The sequence below is a fragment of the Pelophylax lessonae genome (genome assembly GCF_965119305.1).
Source record: "Pelophylax lessonae genome assembly, chromosome: 13".
NCBI lineage: Eukaryota > Metazoa > Chordata > Amphibia > Anura > Ranidae > Pelophylax > Pelophylax lessonae.
Genome location: NC_138780.1, coordinates 111,633,572 through 111,651,866, shown reverse-complemented (window position 1 = coordinate 111,651,866; position 18,295 = coordinate 111,633,572). Strand labels below are relative to the sequence as shown.

At 40.2% G+C, this 18,295-nt stretch overlaps 1 protein-coding gene across 7 annotated transcripts in view; it reads right to left on the bottom strand.

Moving 5' to 3' along the window:
• LOC309569543 (ryanodine receptor 3) overlaps positions 1-18,295 on the bottom strand; it is a 1,308,933-nt gene that overhangs the window by 192,448 nt on the left and 1,098,190 nt on the right. For all 7 annotated transcript variants that reach the window (XM_082275412.1, XM_082275411.1, XM_082275414.1 and 4 more), the window contains 3 exons: positions 5,613-5,660; positions 5,277-5,376; positions 360-439 (listed from right to left, as the gene is read on the bottom strand). In XM_082275412.1, the coding sequence (XP_082131538.1) occupies positions 360-439; positions 5,277-5,376; positions 5,613-5,660 (228 nt within the window). The remainder of the gene's footprint in view (positions 1-359; positions 440-5,276; positions 5,377-5,612; positions 5,661-18,295) is intronic.

The following is an 18,295-nucleotide window of genomic DNA, read 5'->3' as shown; positions in this document are numbered from 1 at the left end:
AGCTTTTGTACTACATAGTTGATAGTATATCTAAAGGTGACTGCACACCATAAGAGAAGTGAACATGCATACTTACCAGCCACATATAATTTATAAATTGAATTCACTGTCTGATTTTGAGAGACTGAATTTTAGAGATAGTGTTAAGGTAATTGAAAATGTAAACTTAGATTCCAGTCACACTTCCCTTTTTATGAACACACTGTAAGTGAAGTGTTTCCAGAAGTATTCTGTGATTCATCGCACAGTTCTCTTCTGATCTGCTCTTCGTAGAGTTGCGGAAAGCCTAGTCCTTCCCTACACATAATTCCCCCATTGAATAGTAAAGTGTAAAGAAAGAATTTAGTGGTTTGTCTTACCTGTTGTACCACTGTATTGCCACCGTTTAGAATCGCTATTCCAAGCTTGAGCGTTTCCACAACCATAGGGCTCATTTCACCTGTGTAATGAAGAATATACACCGTCAAAGCAATGAATATTAACATAGTATAGTAATTATTAAAGTGAATGTTTAAATAAAAAGTGGTTGCTGAGTCAAGGCAGTTCATGTTGAGATGCTGATACAAATTTTGAATATTAATTTATTCATTATATAGCAGAATGAAGGCTGTGATATAAACAATAAATAGCCATCTTGTACAAAACAGTCTCTGTAATGCATCCAGCCACCCAATATGTGCAGCCTTCAACCTTGCTGATTCTTGCAGTGCGTGCAACCTAAGGCAAGCCACACATGGATGGAATATTTGCCAGTTCAGCAGGGGCTGGCAAAATTTCAAACCATCTTTGGCCGTACCCATTCAAGAGCAGTCCGCCCAGTGAGCAACTTCTCTTGAAGGGAAATGTTGGAAATTTTTGCTTGATTAGCGTATTCTGAGAGCAGAGTCCCGCTATCAAATAACAATGACACAGCAAAGAGGATTCTTTTATCCACTCCAAATGTGTGGATGTGGGAATCCTTTAATTTTTTTTTTTTTTAATCAGCCTCCTGGCAGAAAAAAAAAACACAAATCATCTGTAGGCAGCTAAAGCTGATGAGCTGTGTTTACCTCAAGCTAGCAATCATTCTTTATAAGCCAGACCTTAAGTTCACCACAAATTTCACAGTCTGACTGCACAAACTCCTTTAGCTCTACCAACAACTAGGTAGTACGAGCCCTACCTGCCTGGATGCAAATGATATGGATGGTCTAAGTAGGTCCCCAAAATACACAATTGCAGTAAATCCAGATACGATTGTACAGTCAGACTGTAAAGTGTTTTGTGAGTCCACAAATGATCTTCCCATTAAGCTTGCTCATGCTCCCCTACACTAGTTTTAGGATCAACAGCACTAGAGCAACATGGTCAGCGGCAGGGCATACAAGCCAATGGAGTGTATTTCAGCCTATGGTGCTTCTCATGCTGCTTTTCATGTTTGTTTTTTGTAAAATATCATTTTGCACTAGCTTAAAAAAATATTAAGGAACAAGGAAAAAGGATACAAATGTGAAAATACTGCAGTGGCAAGTCAAACACAACAGGTAATTTGCATGTGTGTATCTTACTATAAATGGCATTAATAGTATATGAGCTGCTATGGAAATACAGTGCCTTGTTCTCTCCTGAGAGTCCTGATAACATCCAGTGTGACGAAACACGTTGGAAGAGCTATACACCATAATGCTAATAATACAAGCACAGAAGGGGTCTGCACAAATTGTATTTGTGATACAACAGTTTTTGAAATGGTGTATTGTAACATTTAACGCTTTCTGTTTCAAACCTTTTTTTTTAATAAAACGACATGCGCTATGTGCCTTTTTCTCTGTGCTTTACCTAATTAATCCTTGAGGGGATATTAAAGCAACCAGAAAGCCATCCATCTCCCTGCTTATCTAGCATCATTACAGAAAGCTCTTTGTAATCAGAAGTCAAGCATTTCTGGCGAGTGAACCATAAGCCGCTGGGGATGCACTTTTAAAGGTGTGAAGCACCAGCACTTTATAAGAGTGGATTTTTGCATATTTCTGCTTTAAATGAACACTGATTTATGTCACTGAGAAAGGCTATACACATAGGATTGTACACTATTTGTTTTAAAGGTTACTGAATGATATTTGTAATCCTTAGGCATTAGTAAATAGATAGGATAGTACTGTATATTATATTTACTTGTTTAAAACTTTTTTTTCACATTTCTTTAGTTATTTCCTGGTTTTCAGGCCTAGGTAAATGATGTCATACATCCCAGGTGTCTTTCAGGAGGGAAGGAGGGATTTTCTCAGCTAAGTACATCCTCCTTCCTGTATGCCTGAGCTAAGGGCAGATGCATTCCAGGAAGTAAATGCAACATAAACCATATGTCCTTCTGATTTATTTTCAAAATAAAATATGTAGACATGGATGGATGAGTGTGTTTGCTTTTAATATTAAAAATTTATTAAATAGCATTTTTGGTTTGTGGTGCTCAGATGCAATATAGCTCTGCTTTAAGAGTTATTATCTGAATAGGATATTTATACAGCTACTTGTTTTGGGAATGGAATTGTAGACCAGGAAGCTCAGAGTTTACGAGTTTCTTAGCACTTTGTTTTACCTTCCTCTGTAACAGCAGCATTGCAAGTTTTTAAAAATAACTTAATGGACATTTCTTCCTTAAAGAAAACTCTAAGAATAAAATGCTAAATAAGAACTTTAAATACATACGCGTTTACTTTTTGCTTGAATAAGGTTGGTTCACATCAGGATCACATGGGACCTGGGTTCGTATTTCCATGCAATTCATGTGCATTCCCGTGCAGTGTGTTTTGACAGCTTATTTACTTGAATTGGCTGCAAAACGCACGTTTGTGGTCCAATTAACAACACATTGGCACTGCATGCAGATTGCAAAGGCAGTGTGATCATCTGCAGTAAGGGAACCACTCACGGAACGTGCCTTTCCTGCACTGCGTCCTGATGTGAACCGGCCCTAAAGGATTTGTAATTCTGTGCAGCAAATCTAGCAATTTATAAAACACCTGAAACATTGCACAGCCAAACAGGTGACATCTCTAGTCCCTGATAAGGCAATTTTGTCAGGTACAGCAGTTAAGCTTCCTAAGTCCTCTCTTTGCCTCCAGCATTCTCAATGGACAATGAAAGAAACATGACCTCTGTTCAGTGGACTGACTCTGGAAACTCTATTTTTTTTAAGCTCCCCTGTGAGCACCAGCGTTTTTATAGTTTCAGCTTTTTAAATTATATACAGTGGGTACGGAAAGTATTCAGACCCCCTTAAATTTTTCACTCTTTGTTATATTGCAGCCATTTTCTAAAATCATTTAAGTTCATTCTTCTTCCTCATGAATGTACACATAGCACCCCATACTGACAGAAAAACACAGAATTGTTGACATTGTTGCAGATTTATTAAAAAGGAAAAACTGAAATATCACATGGTCCTAAGTATTCAGACCCTTTGCTGTGACACTCATATATTTAACTCAGGTGCTTTCCATTTCTTCTGATCATCCTTGAGATGGTTCTACGCCTTCATTTGAGTCCAGCTGTGTTTGATTATACTGATTGGAATTGATTAGGAAAGCCACACACCTGTCTATATAAGACCTTCCAGATCACAATGCATGTCAGAGCAAATGAGAATCATGAGGTCAAAGGAACTGCCTGAAGAGCTCAGAGACAGAATTGTGGCAAGGCACAGATCTGGCCAAGGTTACAAAAAGATTTCTGCTGCACTTAAGGTTCCTAAGAGCACAGTGGCCTCCATAATCCTCAAATGGAAGATGTTTGGGACGACCAGAACCCTTCCTAGAGCTGGCCGTCCGGCCAAACTGAGCTATCGGGGGAGAAGAGCCTTGGTGAGAGAGGTAAAGAAGAACCCAAAGATCACTGTGGCTGAGCTCCAGAGATGCAGTCAGGAGATGGGAGAAAGTTGTAGAAAGTCAACCATCACTGCAGCCCTCCACCAGTCGGGGCTTTATGGCAGAGTGGCCCGACGGAAGCCTCTCCTCAGTGTAAGACACATGAAAGCCCGCATGGAGTTTGCTAAAAAACACCTGAAGGACTCCAAGATGGTGAGAAATAAGATTCTCTGGTCTGATGAGACCAAAATGGAACTTTTTGGCCTTAATTCTAAGTGGTATGTGTGGAGAAAACCAGGCACTGCTCATCACCTGTCCAATACAGTCCCAACAGTGAAGCATGGTGGTGGCAGCATCATGCTGTGGGGGTGTTTTTCAGCTGCAGGGACAGGACGACTGGTTGCATTCAAGGGAAAGATGAATGCGGCCAAGTACAGGGATATCCTGGACAATAACCTTCTCCAGAGTGCTCTGGACCTCAGACTGGGCCGAAGGTTTACCTTCCAACAAGACAATGACCCTAAGCACACAGCTAAAATAACAAAGGAGTGGCTTCACAACAACTCCGTGACTGTTCTTGAATGGCCCAGCCAGAGCCCTGACTTAAACCCAATTGAGCATCTCTGGAGAGACCTAAAAATGGCTGTCCAACAACGTTTACCATCCAACCTGACAGAACTGGAGAGGATCTGCAAGGAGGAATGGCAGAGGATCCCCAAATCCAGGTGTGAAAGACTTGTTGCATCTTTCCCAAAAAGACTCCTGGCTGTATTAGATCAAAAGGGGGCTTCTACTAAATACTGAGCAAAGGGTCTGAATACTTAGGACCATGTGATATTTCAGTTTTTCTTTTTTAATAAATCTGCAACAATGTCAACAATTCTGTGTTTTTCTGTCAGTATGGGGTGCTATGTGTACATTCATGAGGAAGAAGAATGAACTTAAATGATTTTAGCAAATGGCTGCAATATAACAAAGAGTGAAAAATTTATGGGGGTCTGAATACTTTCCGTACCCACTGTATCTTGCAATGTAGTAATGCATTCTCAGATTTTTTCAAAAAGCTTTAAAAACATCCAGATTATTTCTGCTGAACTTCTGCCACCCTACTGACATCAGCACTGTTGTATGATATACAACAGCACTGGCATTGTATCTCCATCTAAGCCTGGCCAGTCACAAAAATCTGCTGGAAATGAAAGGAATGTTATAAAGCTTTTTAAACAAACCCAAGAATTATTTACTATTCTAAAACTATAATAATGCTGGTGCCCATTCATGGGCTTAAAAAAAAAAAAACAGGAAGAAGCACACTTTAATTATATCACTGAAAAAATACCCATTATCATCAAAATTTATGAATGAACTTCTGAAACAAATATGCATTAATTTGTGGAACACTTATACCCCCCCCAGAAGATGGAATCTAACCTTTACTTGCACTGATCATCTGGAGCACCATCTCAGCAGCCCCCCTCTCATGTAGACGGGCCTGCTGGTATAATGTCTTTTGTTTTTCCATTTCTTTTTCCTGTAAGCAGAGAAATTAGACAATATTTTTTTTACAAAAACCTGTAAGGCATCCAACTGCAGCACTACTAAAACCAACATTCTGTTAGCTTAACAAAATGCACTGCATGTTTAGCTGATGGAGACTAAAAACAAGGAGGGATGAAAAAGTTGTGCAATTACCTTAGAGAAACTATTACAATTATTTTAAGACTTTACTCTATTTGTAATTATATTAGAAGGGGAAAAAAAACTCACCTCAAATGTTTTTTCTTTTTCCTCATCTTCCTCTTCATTTTGACAGCTCTGCAAAATGGGTACAGAATAAATATTTTCTTATATACAATTAGATATTATACACAACTGTATTCTAATTATTCACCACACCAAAGTGTCATACAAGTAACAAAGGCCAGTAGAACTTGTAGAAAAGGCACTGCTGGTATGTGACCACTTGAAGACCCTTTTTTTCTAACACTACACATAGACGTAATAATGATTTGAAATGCGCAATTTTAATTATGTTAATCTGAACCTGGCCACACATATCATATACAATCAAATTATACACTGTCCTTTATTTTTACCCATACCTGTACAGGGCCTGAATGAATGGCTATTAAATAAACATTTTGTGCAGGCCTTCCCAATAAGGAAAGGTTGGTATATTTAAAGGAGATTGTAAAATCAGAGTTTAACAAAAAAACAAATGCAATTGCAGAAAAAACTCATAGCTTTCTGTCATTAGGTATGTACTGTTCTTAAGTTCCCTGTGGCTCTAAAACAGACTTTCTCCACCTTTTGACCCCAAAAGAAATTAAAATAATTTTTAGGTCCCCGAGAACTCCTGCAAAAAGCTATATCTACTAGATATATGTGCAATATCAGTTCGTTTTGGAAATAATAATAGTTAAAAGAAGAGGGACTCTTCATACTTACAATATTTGACACCCAGGGTGGGTTATTTTTAAATACCTCTCATGATATATATTTTTTTAATAATAATCATGATTTTCAAATAAAATAATTACAATAATGGCCAGAAAAGAATCCCCCCTCCCCTCAATTTGCTGGATGATAGAGAATCGCATCCTTACATTGGTGTTCAGTAAAGGGTCCCTTCACATTGGTAGCCAGTGGTAGAGGTGTCCACTTACAGTGGTCAAAGGGCATTCTTCAATTTTGAATAATGAGAGAGATACCCCTACATCTATGTTTAGTGAGAGGAAGAATGCCTTTTACATTAGTGATCAGTAAAAATAATGCACCATATAATTGGGGGTCAGTGGGAAGAATATCCTCCTAGTGGTGATCACTGGAAAATGAAGCCATTACATACAGCTGGTGTTGTGCTGCTGGCTCTGTCAGGTGACTATAACCCCTGGCTGTCAGTTGACCATGACTCTGGGGACTATGTAGCACTATCTGATGGACGTTTTAATCCACTACTACTCAAGGAACCCCTAGCATCTTCTGGCTGAACCCTAGTGTACCACAAAACTCTGGTAAGAATAGCTGCTCTAAACAGTCAAACCTTTTGTGATCACTCTTTCTTCATAACTTGTCATTGTTATAGATCTATGAATTAGCAACAAACAGTTCCTCTGCCTCATGTTTCTGTCACTATGATGCAAAAGCAAAATAAATCTGTATGCATGAAAGTTTGGGGCTGGATTCACATAGTGTGCATTGCATTTAGCAAGCGTTAAATACACTTCAGTTGATTTGTTGGCATGCTGTTTTTTTATCATGTTGCATTGATGTGCTTTTATTTTATAGCAGAGGCCAAAATAATTTGTTTTCCTCAATGTGCACTGCATTCAATTCAACACATTGGTGCGAACTTGACATTTGGCAAATGCATTGCTAGTAAAACGGGACAATCCTACCTTCCTGCTGACCAAACACATATACAGTAAATGGCATGGAGTGTGCCTTATGCTGTGATACCACATTTATGCACATTTGTTTTTGTGCTGACAGTATACTCATTTGTACTCCACTAGCACTAGGACCAAGCTGACATCAACGGATCCTGGTCACAGCGTAACAAGTGGGAGTCGGCAGGGGGTTCCAATCATGGTGAACACTTGTTTAGGAAGCATTCCCTGAGGCAGGAACACATCAGATGGTGACAAAGAAGTGCCAAATCACATGAATGTCTCACAACACAAGGCTTAGAAAGAATGGCCAAACAGTAATAGGGTGAAGTATATACTCTCAGCCCTAATGCACATGCTATACTGCAAAATGGTAATGGCCTGTTACTATGACAATGCATCACTGACAATCAGGTCAGTTAGGGTGTTATTGTATAATGCACATGCCAGTGCTGCAGTGGAACCTCTACATGTGTGCAATCCATCCTATTTCACATATCATAGGAAAGAGGGATGCAAAATAGATAGATATCAAGCCTGTTCTCCTACAGATTATTAGAAAAATAGTTGTATCAAAATGCATCTCACATAAGCATTATGCATCTGACACATGGTAGATTAGGTATCATATTTGTCTTTAAAAATGTATGTAAACAAACAGTCACTTTTTTTTACCCCCTATCCACTGAGCAAATGCAAATATTTGACACCAAAGAGTGATACTCATACCATGCTGCCACCGTGGTAGTGTGATTGGTATAGTGTGTGTGTGATTGTGCACCTATAGTGTCAGCGTTCAAGTCAGTGTCTGTGTTTTAGGTAGGATACAAAATAAATAAAAAAGGTATTCTATTCATTACTATGGTAGTGTGAGGAGGTGCAGCATGCATGTGATTGTGCACATATATAGTGCCAGCTACTGGCATTTGTGTAGCTGCCAGTGTTAGTGTATGTATGTTTTAGATAGCATAAAGAAAAAATTGTTTTATATTTATTATCATGTTAGTGTGTGGTTTGTAGGTTGCATGAATTGTCACTTTATTGTGTAATCGTGTGGGTGCCAGTGTTTTAGGTAAGGTTAAAAATGTAAAATAATATATATTTAATATAGGTTATTTTTAACAGTTTCACACTGTAAGAGTCCAATGTATGTATGATACCTGGTAATTAAATCCAAATTAATTTCACTCTTTAAAAAAAAATCCACACTGTTGTTTCTGGACCCTACTACAGGTACAAACAACAAATAATGCATATCGATGTGGTATCCCCAAGTACTTCAGGAGAAATTGTATATTTTAGGTTGTTTACTTTTGGTGGTGGGTCATGTAATGGCAAGAACTATGCAGCTAAATTTGAAAGAATGTTTTACTATTTTGTGCCAGTTTTCTTTTGATAGTGAAACTAAATCAGAAGATGTACAAGGAAACAAGTATGTGATGGGATTATAACAGTGCCAGAAAATATAAAGAGCAAACAAATAAAATGTACATATTTTACGGAGAACGTTGGTCAATTTGTGAAAAAGGAATTAGTTCACTCATGGCAATGGGCTAGTCACAATTTACATATTGCATAAGTGGTTTTGACATATTATTTTATCCCAACATGTTTCGCCGATGTCGGCTTCTTCAGGGGATTTAATGGTCGATGCTAGTCAACCGACAGCTGAAATCAGCTTCTTAGCTGCAATTTCTACTTAGGGAGAGAGAACTTTTTGCACGTGAGGACGTTTCTAATCACCTAATGCACACCATATCTTGGTACCGATACATTGATGATATGTTACTTTTCTGGTCAGGTACCAAGCAGGAACTTATGGAACTTATGTCCATTAAAGACTACAATCTTAAAATAACGATGAATTGGGACCTGCAAAAAATCAGTTTCCTTGATGTAGAAATTTTCATCAATGTTTATGGATTAGTTGGATCGTCTCCGTATAGAAAGCCCTCAGTGGGCAATACAATTTTACATGAAAAAAGAAAATCAGGTGCGCTAAATTCACATGTGTCACACATCAAAACTTGGGTGTGTCACTATAATAAGTAACCAACCAACCTCTGCAGTGTGTACCTTGGTTGATGTGCACTAAGAGGGTGTATGGTATTACCAGAAACCCTGGTGCTGACAAATAAAGGTGATGGGTGAAGTAATAATTTTCAATGTGATAATAACAACATAATCAAATGGTGCTTCACAAATAATGCAAAATAAAGTCCAAAACTTCAGTGTGAACCACCTAAAGTGTATATACACCCCTGGGGGGTACACAAGTCCCAAAATCCCATACAAATAATACAGTCCACAAACGTGTATTGGATAAAACTGTGAAGGTGCAATGGTTCCACCACCTGGATAGGGATTGGCCTCTTACCATAAGAACGAGGTCAAGGGCGGATAATTAACCCAGTAGTGTCCTAGGGGTCCCGGGGGTCACCTTGGGATGTGCAGACAAAATTGGCCTCTTACCAGATCGCTCCAAGTATGGGCAAGTTGTCTCACTTTTCGTATTATGTCCCAATCCCGGTCCTCTATCTTCCTGGGGGTTCTCTCTATTATCCCGGATGGAGGCTTCAGCTTGTGGCTCATGAAAATAAATTAGACCATAGTGCAGTACCTTGGGTGGTTTTATTAACAAAAGTAGATGCACTTACATTTAGACGGTCATCTCAAATCACAAAAAGAACCAATTCCAATAATAGAGGCCGAGACCACCTGCAGTGCGGTCCGGCAACCAACGATGACGGCGCGGCGCTCCTCTCTGACGCGTTTCCACTCAATAGTCGTCTACGGAGATAGGAGTATGCCTGCACCGTCATCTTCCGCCCTTAAAAAGCCAATGTGTGACTCACTTCCGGTGTCCGCAGTATCCTCCTTCCTGTGCGCGCACTGGAAGTGACCTCACACAAGAAGTCCGTCCCGATACTTCCTGTTATGGTAAATCCAGAAGGTTTCCCTTCTGGATATAGTCCTTCTCAAATCGCTACCTCGCCAGTGGGGAGTGTATTTCTCTATTACTACCACCTCTAAATCGTGATGTTTCTTGTGGTGGTATATAGCACAATGTTGGGATAGGCTGTGACCTGGAAAACCTTTCCTTATGTTTGCCAGGTGTTCACAAACGCGGATACTTGCTGTCCTGATGGTCCTGCCTACATATTGTTTTTTGCAGCTGCAGGTCACAAGGTAAATGACCCCTTTAGTATGGCAGGTAATGAAGTCTTTTATGGGAAAACTTTCTCCAGTGACAGTTGATGTGAAGGTATTGGTCCTTTTGGTCTTAGCACTTCGACAGAGATTGCAATTTTTACATGGATAGTACCCCTTAAGATTGGGAAAGAGGATTGGGGTTACAGGTGGTTCTACATATGTCCGAGCTATCGTCTCCTTCAGGTTTTTGGCTTTCCTGAAGATCATCTGCGGACCCGTAGGGAGGACTGGACCTAATACTTTATCCTGCCTCAATATGTTCCAATGTTTACGAAAAACATGGTTCATCCATCTGTAGTTGCCCGAGAACTGCGTGATGAAAGCAAAGTCAAAACTTTTCTTAGTTGTTCCTTCATCTCGTTGAACGGTCAGTTCCACTTGTGTGCAATCTTCTAACTCCTTCATCTCTCTATCCAATGTAATGGGATCATAGCCCTTCTCTGTGAAGCGTTGTTTCAGAATTTCTGCTTGAGTGTAATAATCAGAACGTTCTGTACAATTCCTTCGTATCCGCCTGAATTGCCCTCTGGGAATAGACTTTAGCCATGCTGGATGATGGCAACTATCGAGTGAGATGAACCCGTTCTTATCTGTGGGTTTGTGGTAGGCACTTGTTACGAATCCATTCCCTCTTCTTGAGATGACTAGATCGAGGTAATGTACTGACACAGTACTCCAGGAATAGGTGAACCTAATGCCCCAACTATTTTGGTTGATATGAACCATAAACTGGTGTAAACTCTCCTCGTTTCCTTTCCAAATAAAGATGGCATCGTCTATATAACGTCGCCAGAACAGCAATTCCTGTATCCTCTCGGAAAAAATGTTCCTATCTTCCCAGAGTGCCATAAAAAGATTGGCGAGGCTGGGGGCAAATTTAGCCCCCATCGCCACGCCTTTCTTTTGGAGAAAAAACTGATTTCCAAAGTAGAAGTAGTTGTGTTCCATGCCGAATGTGAGTAATTCCAGGATAAACCGCCTTTGTTGTATTGGAATCTCATATGCCTGGTCCAGGAACACACTAGCTGCCTCGTACCCCATATCATGGGGGATGACAGTGTACAAGGACGTAACATCCGCGGTAACTAATAGAATGTTCCCCTCTACTTCTAAATTGGTGATCTCCTGTATACACTGGGAAGTGTCCTTCAGATAGGCCGGAGTTTCCCTAACTAAAGGCTGCAGGAAGAAGTCAACGTATTTGCCTATCCTAGATGTTACGGAATCTATTCCGCTCACTATAGGTCTTCCTGGAGGTCTAGTCAAACTCTTGTGAACTTTTGGAAGATAATAGATGATTGGTATACGTGGAGCCAGTGGAACCAGGAATTCTTTTTCCTTTTCACTTATAATACCATCTTCAAAGCCTCTTTTCACAATCTTTTCGAGCCTCCTCTTATAAGTCCCAGTAGGGTCCTTCCGAAGGATTTGATAAGTGTCTCGGTCTGATAAGAGGTTTTGCATCTCTTCTAGATAATCCTCTTTATTCAGGAGTACCGTTCCCCCTCCTTTATCAGCCGGTCGAACAATCAGATTTTTATTGTCGCATATAGCTTTGATCCCTAAAGATAAATCTCTTTGGGATTGGATTTTCATATCTTTCTCCTCCAATTCCCTCAGGACAACCTCCTTGAAAATTTTGACATGATCACTGGACTTGCCTCCAGGATTGAACAAGGAAGCATTCCTGAGGTTGGTGGGTATACATGCGGTCTGACTGTATGACACATAATTCCTTTCTTTGGCGTTGCACAAAAAATGTCGTTTTACATTCAATTTGCGTATAAATTTGTGCACGTCAACAAAAGTCTGGAACTTGTTGAGTGGTTTTTTCGGGGCATATTTCAGTCCCTTATTAAGCGTGTGTTTTTCCTTTTCAGTTAAAACCACTCCACTCAGATTGAAAATTCCAGGAGTATCTACTTTTTCTTTTTTCCGTGTGCTGCCCCCCCTGCAGCCTCTACTGGTTTTTTTCTTTTGGCTTTGCTTGGTCCCTGGCCTAAAAAACCTTTTGGCTTAGAATTGATGGGAGTTGATAATAAGCCTCTTTTTGGTGGGTGCCTTTCATCCTCATCTGAATCATCATAACTTAATGATTCGTATCTGTTAGGCATCGAATACCTAGACTCTTGAGGTGTATGGGATGATTGGGAATAATACCCAGTGTGGTCCACCTGTCCTCTAAACGGGGATCTAGATCTTGATCGTCTCCGATTCCTCTCATCCGATCGATCCCTTCTGTTATATCCGGTGTTTGGATGTTCTTTTCTCTTTTTATCTTCCCATTTAGCCTTCCCCTTACCCTTGGGTGGGGGGGTGGTTGTGTCTCCCTTAACGGTCTGAAGTTCCTGTGATAGGATTGCCCACCAGTAACGACACCAGTTTGGGTCGGCGTTCCGCCAGGATTTTCTCCGGGGAGGTTTCTGGTAGGGACCTCTGGAGGTTCCACAAAATCCACTTTTCTAGTTGACTCTCCTGATGGTCCTTCTCCTGGATCTAAGGGGGTGACACTCATAGGTTCTTCTCCTCCTTGATTTAATTGCCATTTGAAAACTCTCCCTGAGGAGTAATCGTCCAAATCACGGAAATACTTCTTCCTCTTTTTGGCTTTCTGCGTAACCTCCTCCATCATCATAATCTCTCTTAATTCTTGATTATAAACTTTGTAGGCTGGTTCCTGCATAAGGGGTGTTAGTTTCTCTTTAATTTCTTGAATCTCCTTGTTTAATCGGATGACTTTTTTCCTCTTTCTATCAACGAGAAAGCTAAGGAGACTCATCCCCGCTCCATTAAAAAATTGGTACCAATCCGTGATTTCGGGATCACCCTGGTCAGGATTGATATTCCAACGCAAGCTTCGTGGGACCATCTTTTCTTGCATATATTTTTCCAAAAAGACGATGTCCCAAGAAGCATGGAGTTCTGCCACTAACACATTTTTGAGTCGCATGAAAATGCCTCTCATGTCTGTGAAATCATTTTTTGTCTTATCAAAGACCTCTTCTACGGCTAATTTCCGTGTACTATGGTATTCAAAGATATCCATAGGGATGGGTCCGCTGCACTAATATAAAAGTAAACGTGATGTGTATAAAGAGAAAGTGCGCTGGATAAAGTAGGTGAAAAAAGCAGCAACCTTAGAGCCAATAGGTGATATGAAATGAAAAAAGAAAATCAGGTGCGCTAAATTCACATGTGTCACACATCAAAACTTGGGTGTGTCACTATAATAAGTAACCAACCAACCTCTGCAGTGTGTACCTTGGTTGATGTGCACTAAGAGGGTGTATGGTATTACCAGAAACCCTGGTGCTGACAAATAAAGGTGATGGGTGAAGTAATAAGTATTAGGTCCAGTCCTCCCTACGGGTCCGCAGATGATCTTCAGGAAAGCCAAAAACCTGAAGGAGACGATAGCTCGGACATATGTAGAACCACCTGTAACCCCAATCCTCTTTCCCAATCTTAAGGGGTACTATCCATGTAAAAATTGCAATCTCTGTCGAAGTGCTAAGACCAAAAGGACCAATACCTTCACATCAACTGTCACTGGAGAAAGTTTTCCCATAAAAGACTTCATTACCTGCCATACTAAAGGGGTCATTTACCTTGTGACCTGCAGCTGCAAAAAACAATATGTAGGCAGGACCATCAGGACAGCAAGTATCCGCGTTTGTGAACACCTGGCAAACATAAGGAAAGGTTTTCCAGGTCACAGCCTATCCCAACATTGTGCTATATACCACCACAAGAAACATCACGATTTAGAGGTGGTAGTAATAGAGAAATACACTCCCCACTGGCGAGGTAGCGATTTGAGAAGGACTATATCCAGAAGGGAAACCTTCTGGATTTACCAGCTGAAGAGCTCCCGCCCCCTAGGACATAATGTAGATCTTGACATTAACTCATTCATTAATAATAGATGAATGGTTTAGAGATTCGCCAAATCTTGCTCCCTTCTCCTCTTTACACATAGTGACACATCTTGTTTGATAACAGGCAGGTCATTTACCTATTGGCTTTCTTTTTCTTCTTTTCTTATTGCCCAAATCATGTTTAATTTGAGGTAATATTTTATTGATTTTATTATTTTAACATGTGATTTAAATATTATTTAATATTGTGTAAAAATATTCACCTACCTATATTGATGGCAGGGTTTTACATTTCAATATTTTTATATTTTATATTTTTATTGTATAATGGCTGGAATTAGCTGAGAAGCATTGCGGCTTTTTATTTTATTTTGTACCGTATGGAATTGTATTGGGCATTTCATATATGACCTTCATCTGTATAGTACTAGTTAGCCCAGATCCCGACTTCCTGTGGCGGCCGGATCGGTCCCCATTATATGGGTGGCGATCGTGCTGATTATGGTAGCGTCACGGACTTTGACCCGGATGTTTATTTTCCATAACAGGAAGTATCGGGACGGACTTCTTGTGTGAGGTCACTTCCTGTGCGCGCACAGGAAGGAGGATACTGCGGACACCGGAAGTGCGTCACACATTGGCTTTTTAAGGGCGGAAGATGACGGTGCAGGCATACTCCTATCTCCGTAGACGACTATTGAGTGGAAACGCGTCAGAGAGGAGCGCCGCGCCGTCATCGTTGGTTGCCGGACCGCACTGCAGGTGGTCTCGGCCTCTATTATTGGAATTGGTTCTTTTTGTGATTTGAGATGACCGTCTAAATGTAAGTGCATCTACTTTTGTTAATAAAACCACCCAAGGTACTGCACTATGGTCTAATTTATTTTCATGAGCCACAAGCTGAAGCCTCCATCCGGGATAATAGAGAGAACCCCCAGGAAGATAGAGGACCGGGATTGGGACATAATACGAAAAGTGAGACAACTTGCCCATACTTGGAGCGATCTGGTAAGAGGCCAATTTTGTCTGCACATCCCAAGGTGACCCCCGGGACCCCTAGGACACTACTGGGTTAATTATCCGCCCTTGACCTCTTTCTTATGGTAAGAGGCCAATCCCTATCCAGGTGGTGGAACCATTGCACCTTCACAGTTTTATCCAATACACGTTTGTGGACTGTATTATTTGTATGGGATTTTGGGACTTGTGTACCCCCCAGGGGTGTATATACACTTTAGGTGGTTCACACTGAAGTTTTGGACTTTATTTTGCATTATTTGTGAAGCACCATTTGATTATGTTGTTATTATCACATTGAAAATGATTACTTCACCCATCACCTTTATTTGTCAGCACCAGGGTTTCTGGTAATACCATACACCCTCTTAGTGCACATCAACCAAGGTACACACTGCAGAGGTTGGTTGGTTACTTATTATAGTGACACACCCAAGTTTTGATGTGTGACACATGTGAATTTAGCGCACCTGATTTTCTTTTTTCATTTCATATCACCTATTGGCTCTAAGGTTGCTGCTTTTTTCACCTACTTTATCCAGCGCACTTTTTCTTTATACACAATACAATTTTACATGTCACCAGCTCAACAGCCCACAACCCTTACTAAAAAGCATACCTTATAGTCAATATTTGCGATAAAGGAGAAATTGCAGCAAAGAAGCTGATTTAAAAGAAAAAAAAAAGCTGATTTCACTAAAGCAGCCCATGAACTTTACTCTAGGCTACGAAAAAGAGGTTACAGTAATTTTTGCTTAAAAGGGGTATACAAAAAAGCCAAAAAAACAGGAAAGACATTCTTTGGTCTTCTCCACAAAGTCAAGAACTCCCTCTCAATCAGGACTCAATCGTAGTCAGGATAACAACCCAATATTCTAGACAACATAAACAAACTAGAGATATCTTAACCAAATTCTGTCCGCTTCTTTCAGCTGATTCTACCTTTAGCAAATATATAAAACAATTGAGTATGTGTGGGTGGTTCCTGCGCTATCTGAGGCGGTGTTAATTCCTTATTGCTGCACCACGATGCTGGTACCAGGAACCAGTTGACACAGTAATTAAATGGGGGGGAGGGGGAAGATATATATATACACAGGCGATTTATGCACATTATTGAGGTGAGAGTTTAGAGCACCTAGAAGTGACACCTGGTGGAGGAGAAAGTCACAGCACCTTTAACTGCAAGGAAGCACTTTGTGATTTAAGTTGGAGATTGAAGTTACACACTTGATTATTCTATTTGTGGTGTTTTGGAAGAACGGACATTTATTTGAATAACCTTTTGGTTTTTAAGGATTTTAAGGACTTTTGTTGGCAATACCTGTACTTATAGATGATTTATAGCACCTAGCACTTTATAGATTGGAAAATTTGTTTATTTCACAATTTATTTAATCACAATAATTATTAAAGCACAATATATTTATAGCTACAAGGATACGTAGTTACTAAAAAGAAACACCCCATCATTCACACGCACACCACAAACGAATCTATCAATTATATTATATTTAAGTTTCAATTAACGTTCTTGGAGTTTAATTCACTTTTGAAGCGCACCACAAAAAAACCCCCCCAAATATATAAAACATTATCCGGAAATTATGTATAAACGGGCACCATCATTATGAGATAAATTGGTTAAACGTTATTTTTACACAAACAAAGAAACAGGCACATATGCTTGGGGAAGGTGTGACATATGCCATTATATACTTAATAAGCTGTGACACGGTTCTTCTTAATGGCCAAATCCACTCCATCAGACACAGGATCACCTGTCAAACTGTAGGAGTGGTATACCTTGCCAAGTGCCTATGTGAAGGCTTCGGTATAGGCACAACAATACGTCCATTTTTTAATTGAATCAAAGATCATGTCATCCCTATTCAAAAACGCCTAATGGAAACAGCAATCAGCAGGCACATAGGCTTATACCACAACTTTATGACACAAATATGATAAAATTTGTAGCCCTAGAGCATATTCCTGCACACGTCAGAGGTGGTAATATTGATCAAATTTTACTACAATTACAAACTCGCTGGATCTATGACTTAAAAGCGACCAACTATCCAGGCTTCAATGAAACGTTAGGCTTCAAACCTTTTTTATAACCCAGGTCACTGTTCCCATCTACATATCTTTCTATCGTCACCTCCACGCAATTGCCATTTGTTCTCTTTAGAAGTAGATAACCATTACTTGCTAAGGTTAGTCTATATAGTGTATTATTAGAAACATGTTTCTTTCCCATCTTCACTTTAATTTATTTCTCTGTTTTAATAATTGATTTTTTGTTTAATTACAGTACACTGTGTAAGCTGTGATATATTCTTTATTGATATTTTGCATAATATTTATATTCATTCTTCCCTGCATGGCACAGATTCCTTTGATTGATGCCTATGCAGCCATTCTTCACTTGCCTTGCCACAGGCGGGTTCTGGCTTTTCTGCCAGCCCACATTCTGGGTGATGACATACCAGCTGTGACTATATGGATGCCCAGGGCAGCTGCGGGATTCATACCGTAGCGATGCCCTTCCCCCAGTGCATGCCTGCTGATGCCTGGTTGATCCCATTCCACCATCCAGCCTTTGGCGATGCTGGGGTTAACATCACCCTAGCCTACAACAGAGAGCTGCCATACACTAACAGATTCAGCTGCAGACGGATTGCTGTGCACAGAGGGTCTGACGGGGTACACACTCTGTCATTGGTGATCCTAATTGACCATCTTTGGGACTGTACCTCCCATCAATGATGCGTCATCCCTTCAGGTCATCACACTAGTATTTATGGGGCCTGTAGTCAATAAAGCTTCTTGGACACCAGCACCTGCTCGGTAACACTGTCACGCCCACGCCCACGCCCAGCCGGTGGCGTTAGATGCCGGCTGAGTGGAAGGCATAAGAAACCCAGCACTTCCAGCTTTACAATTGCTGGAA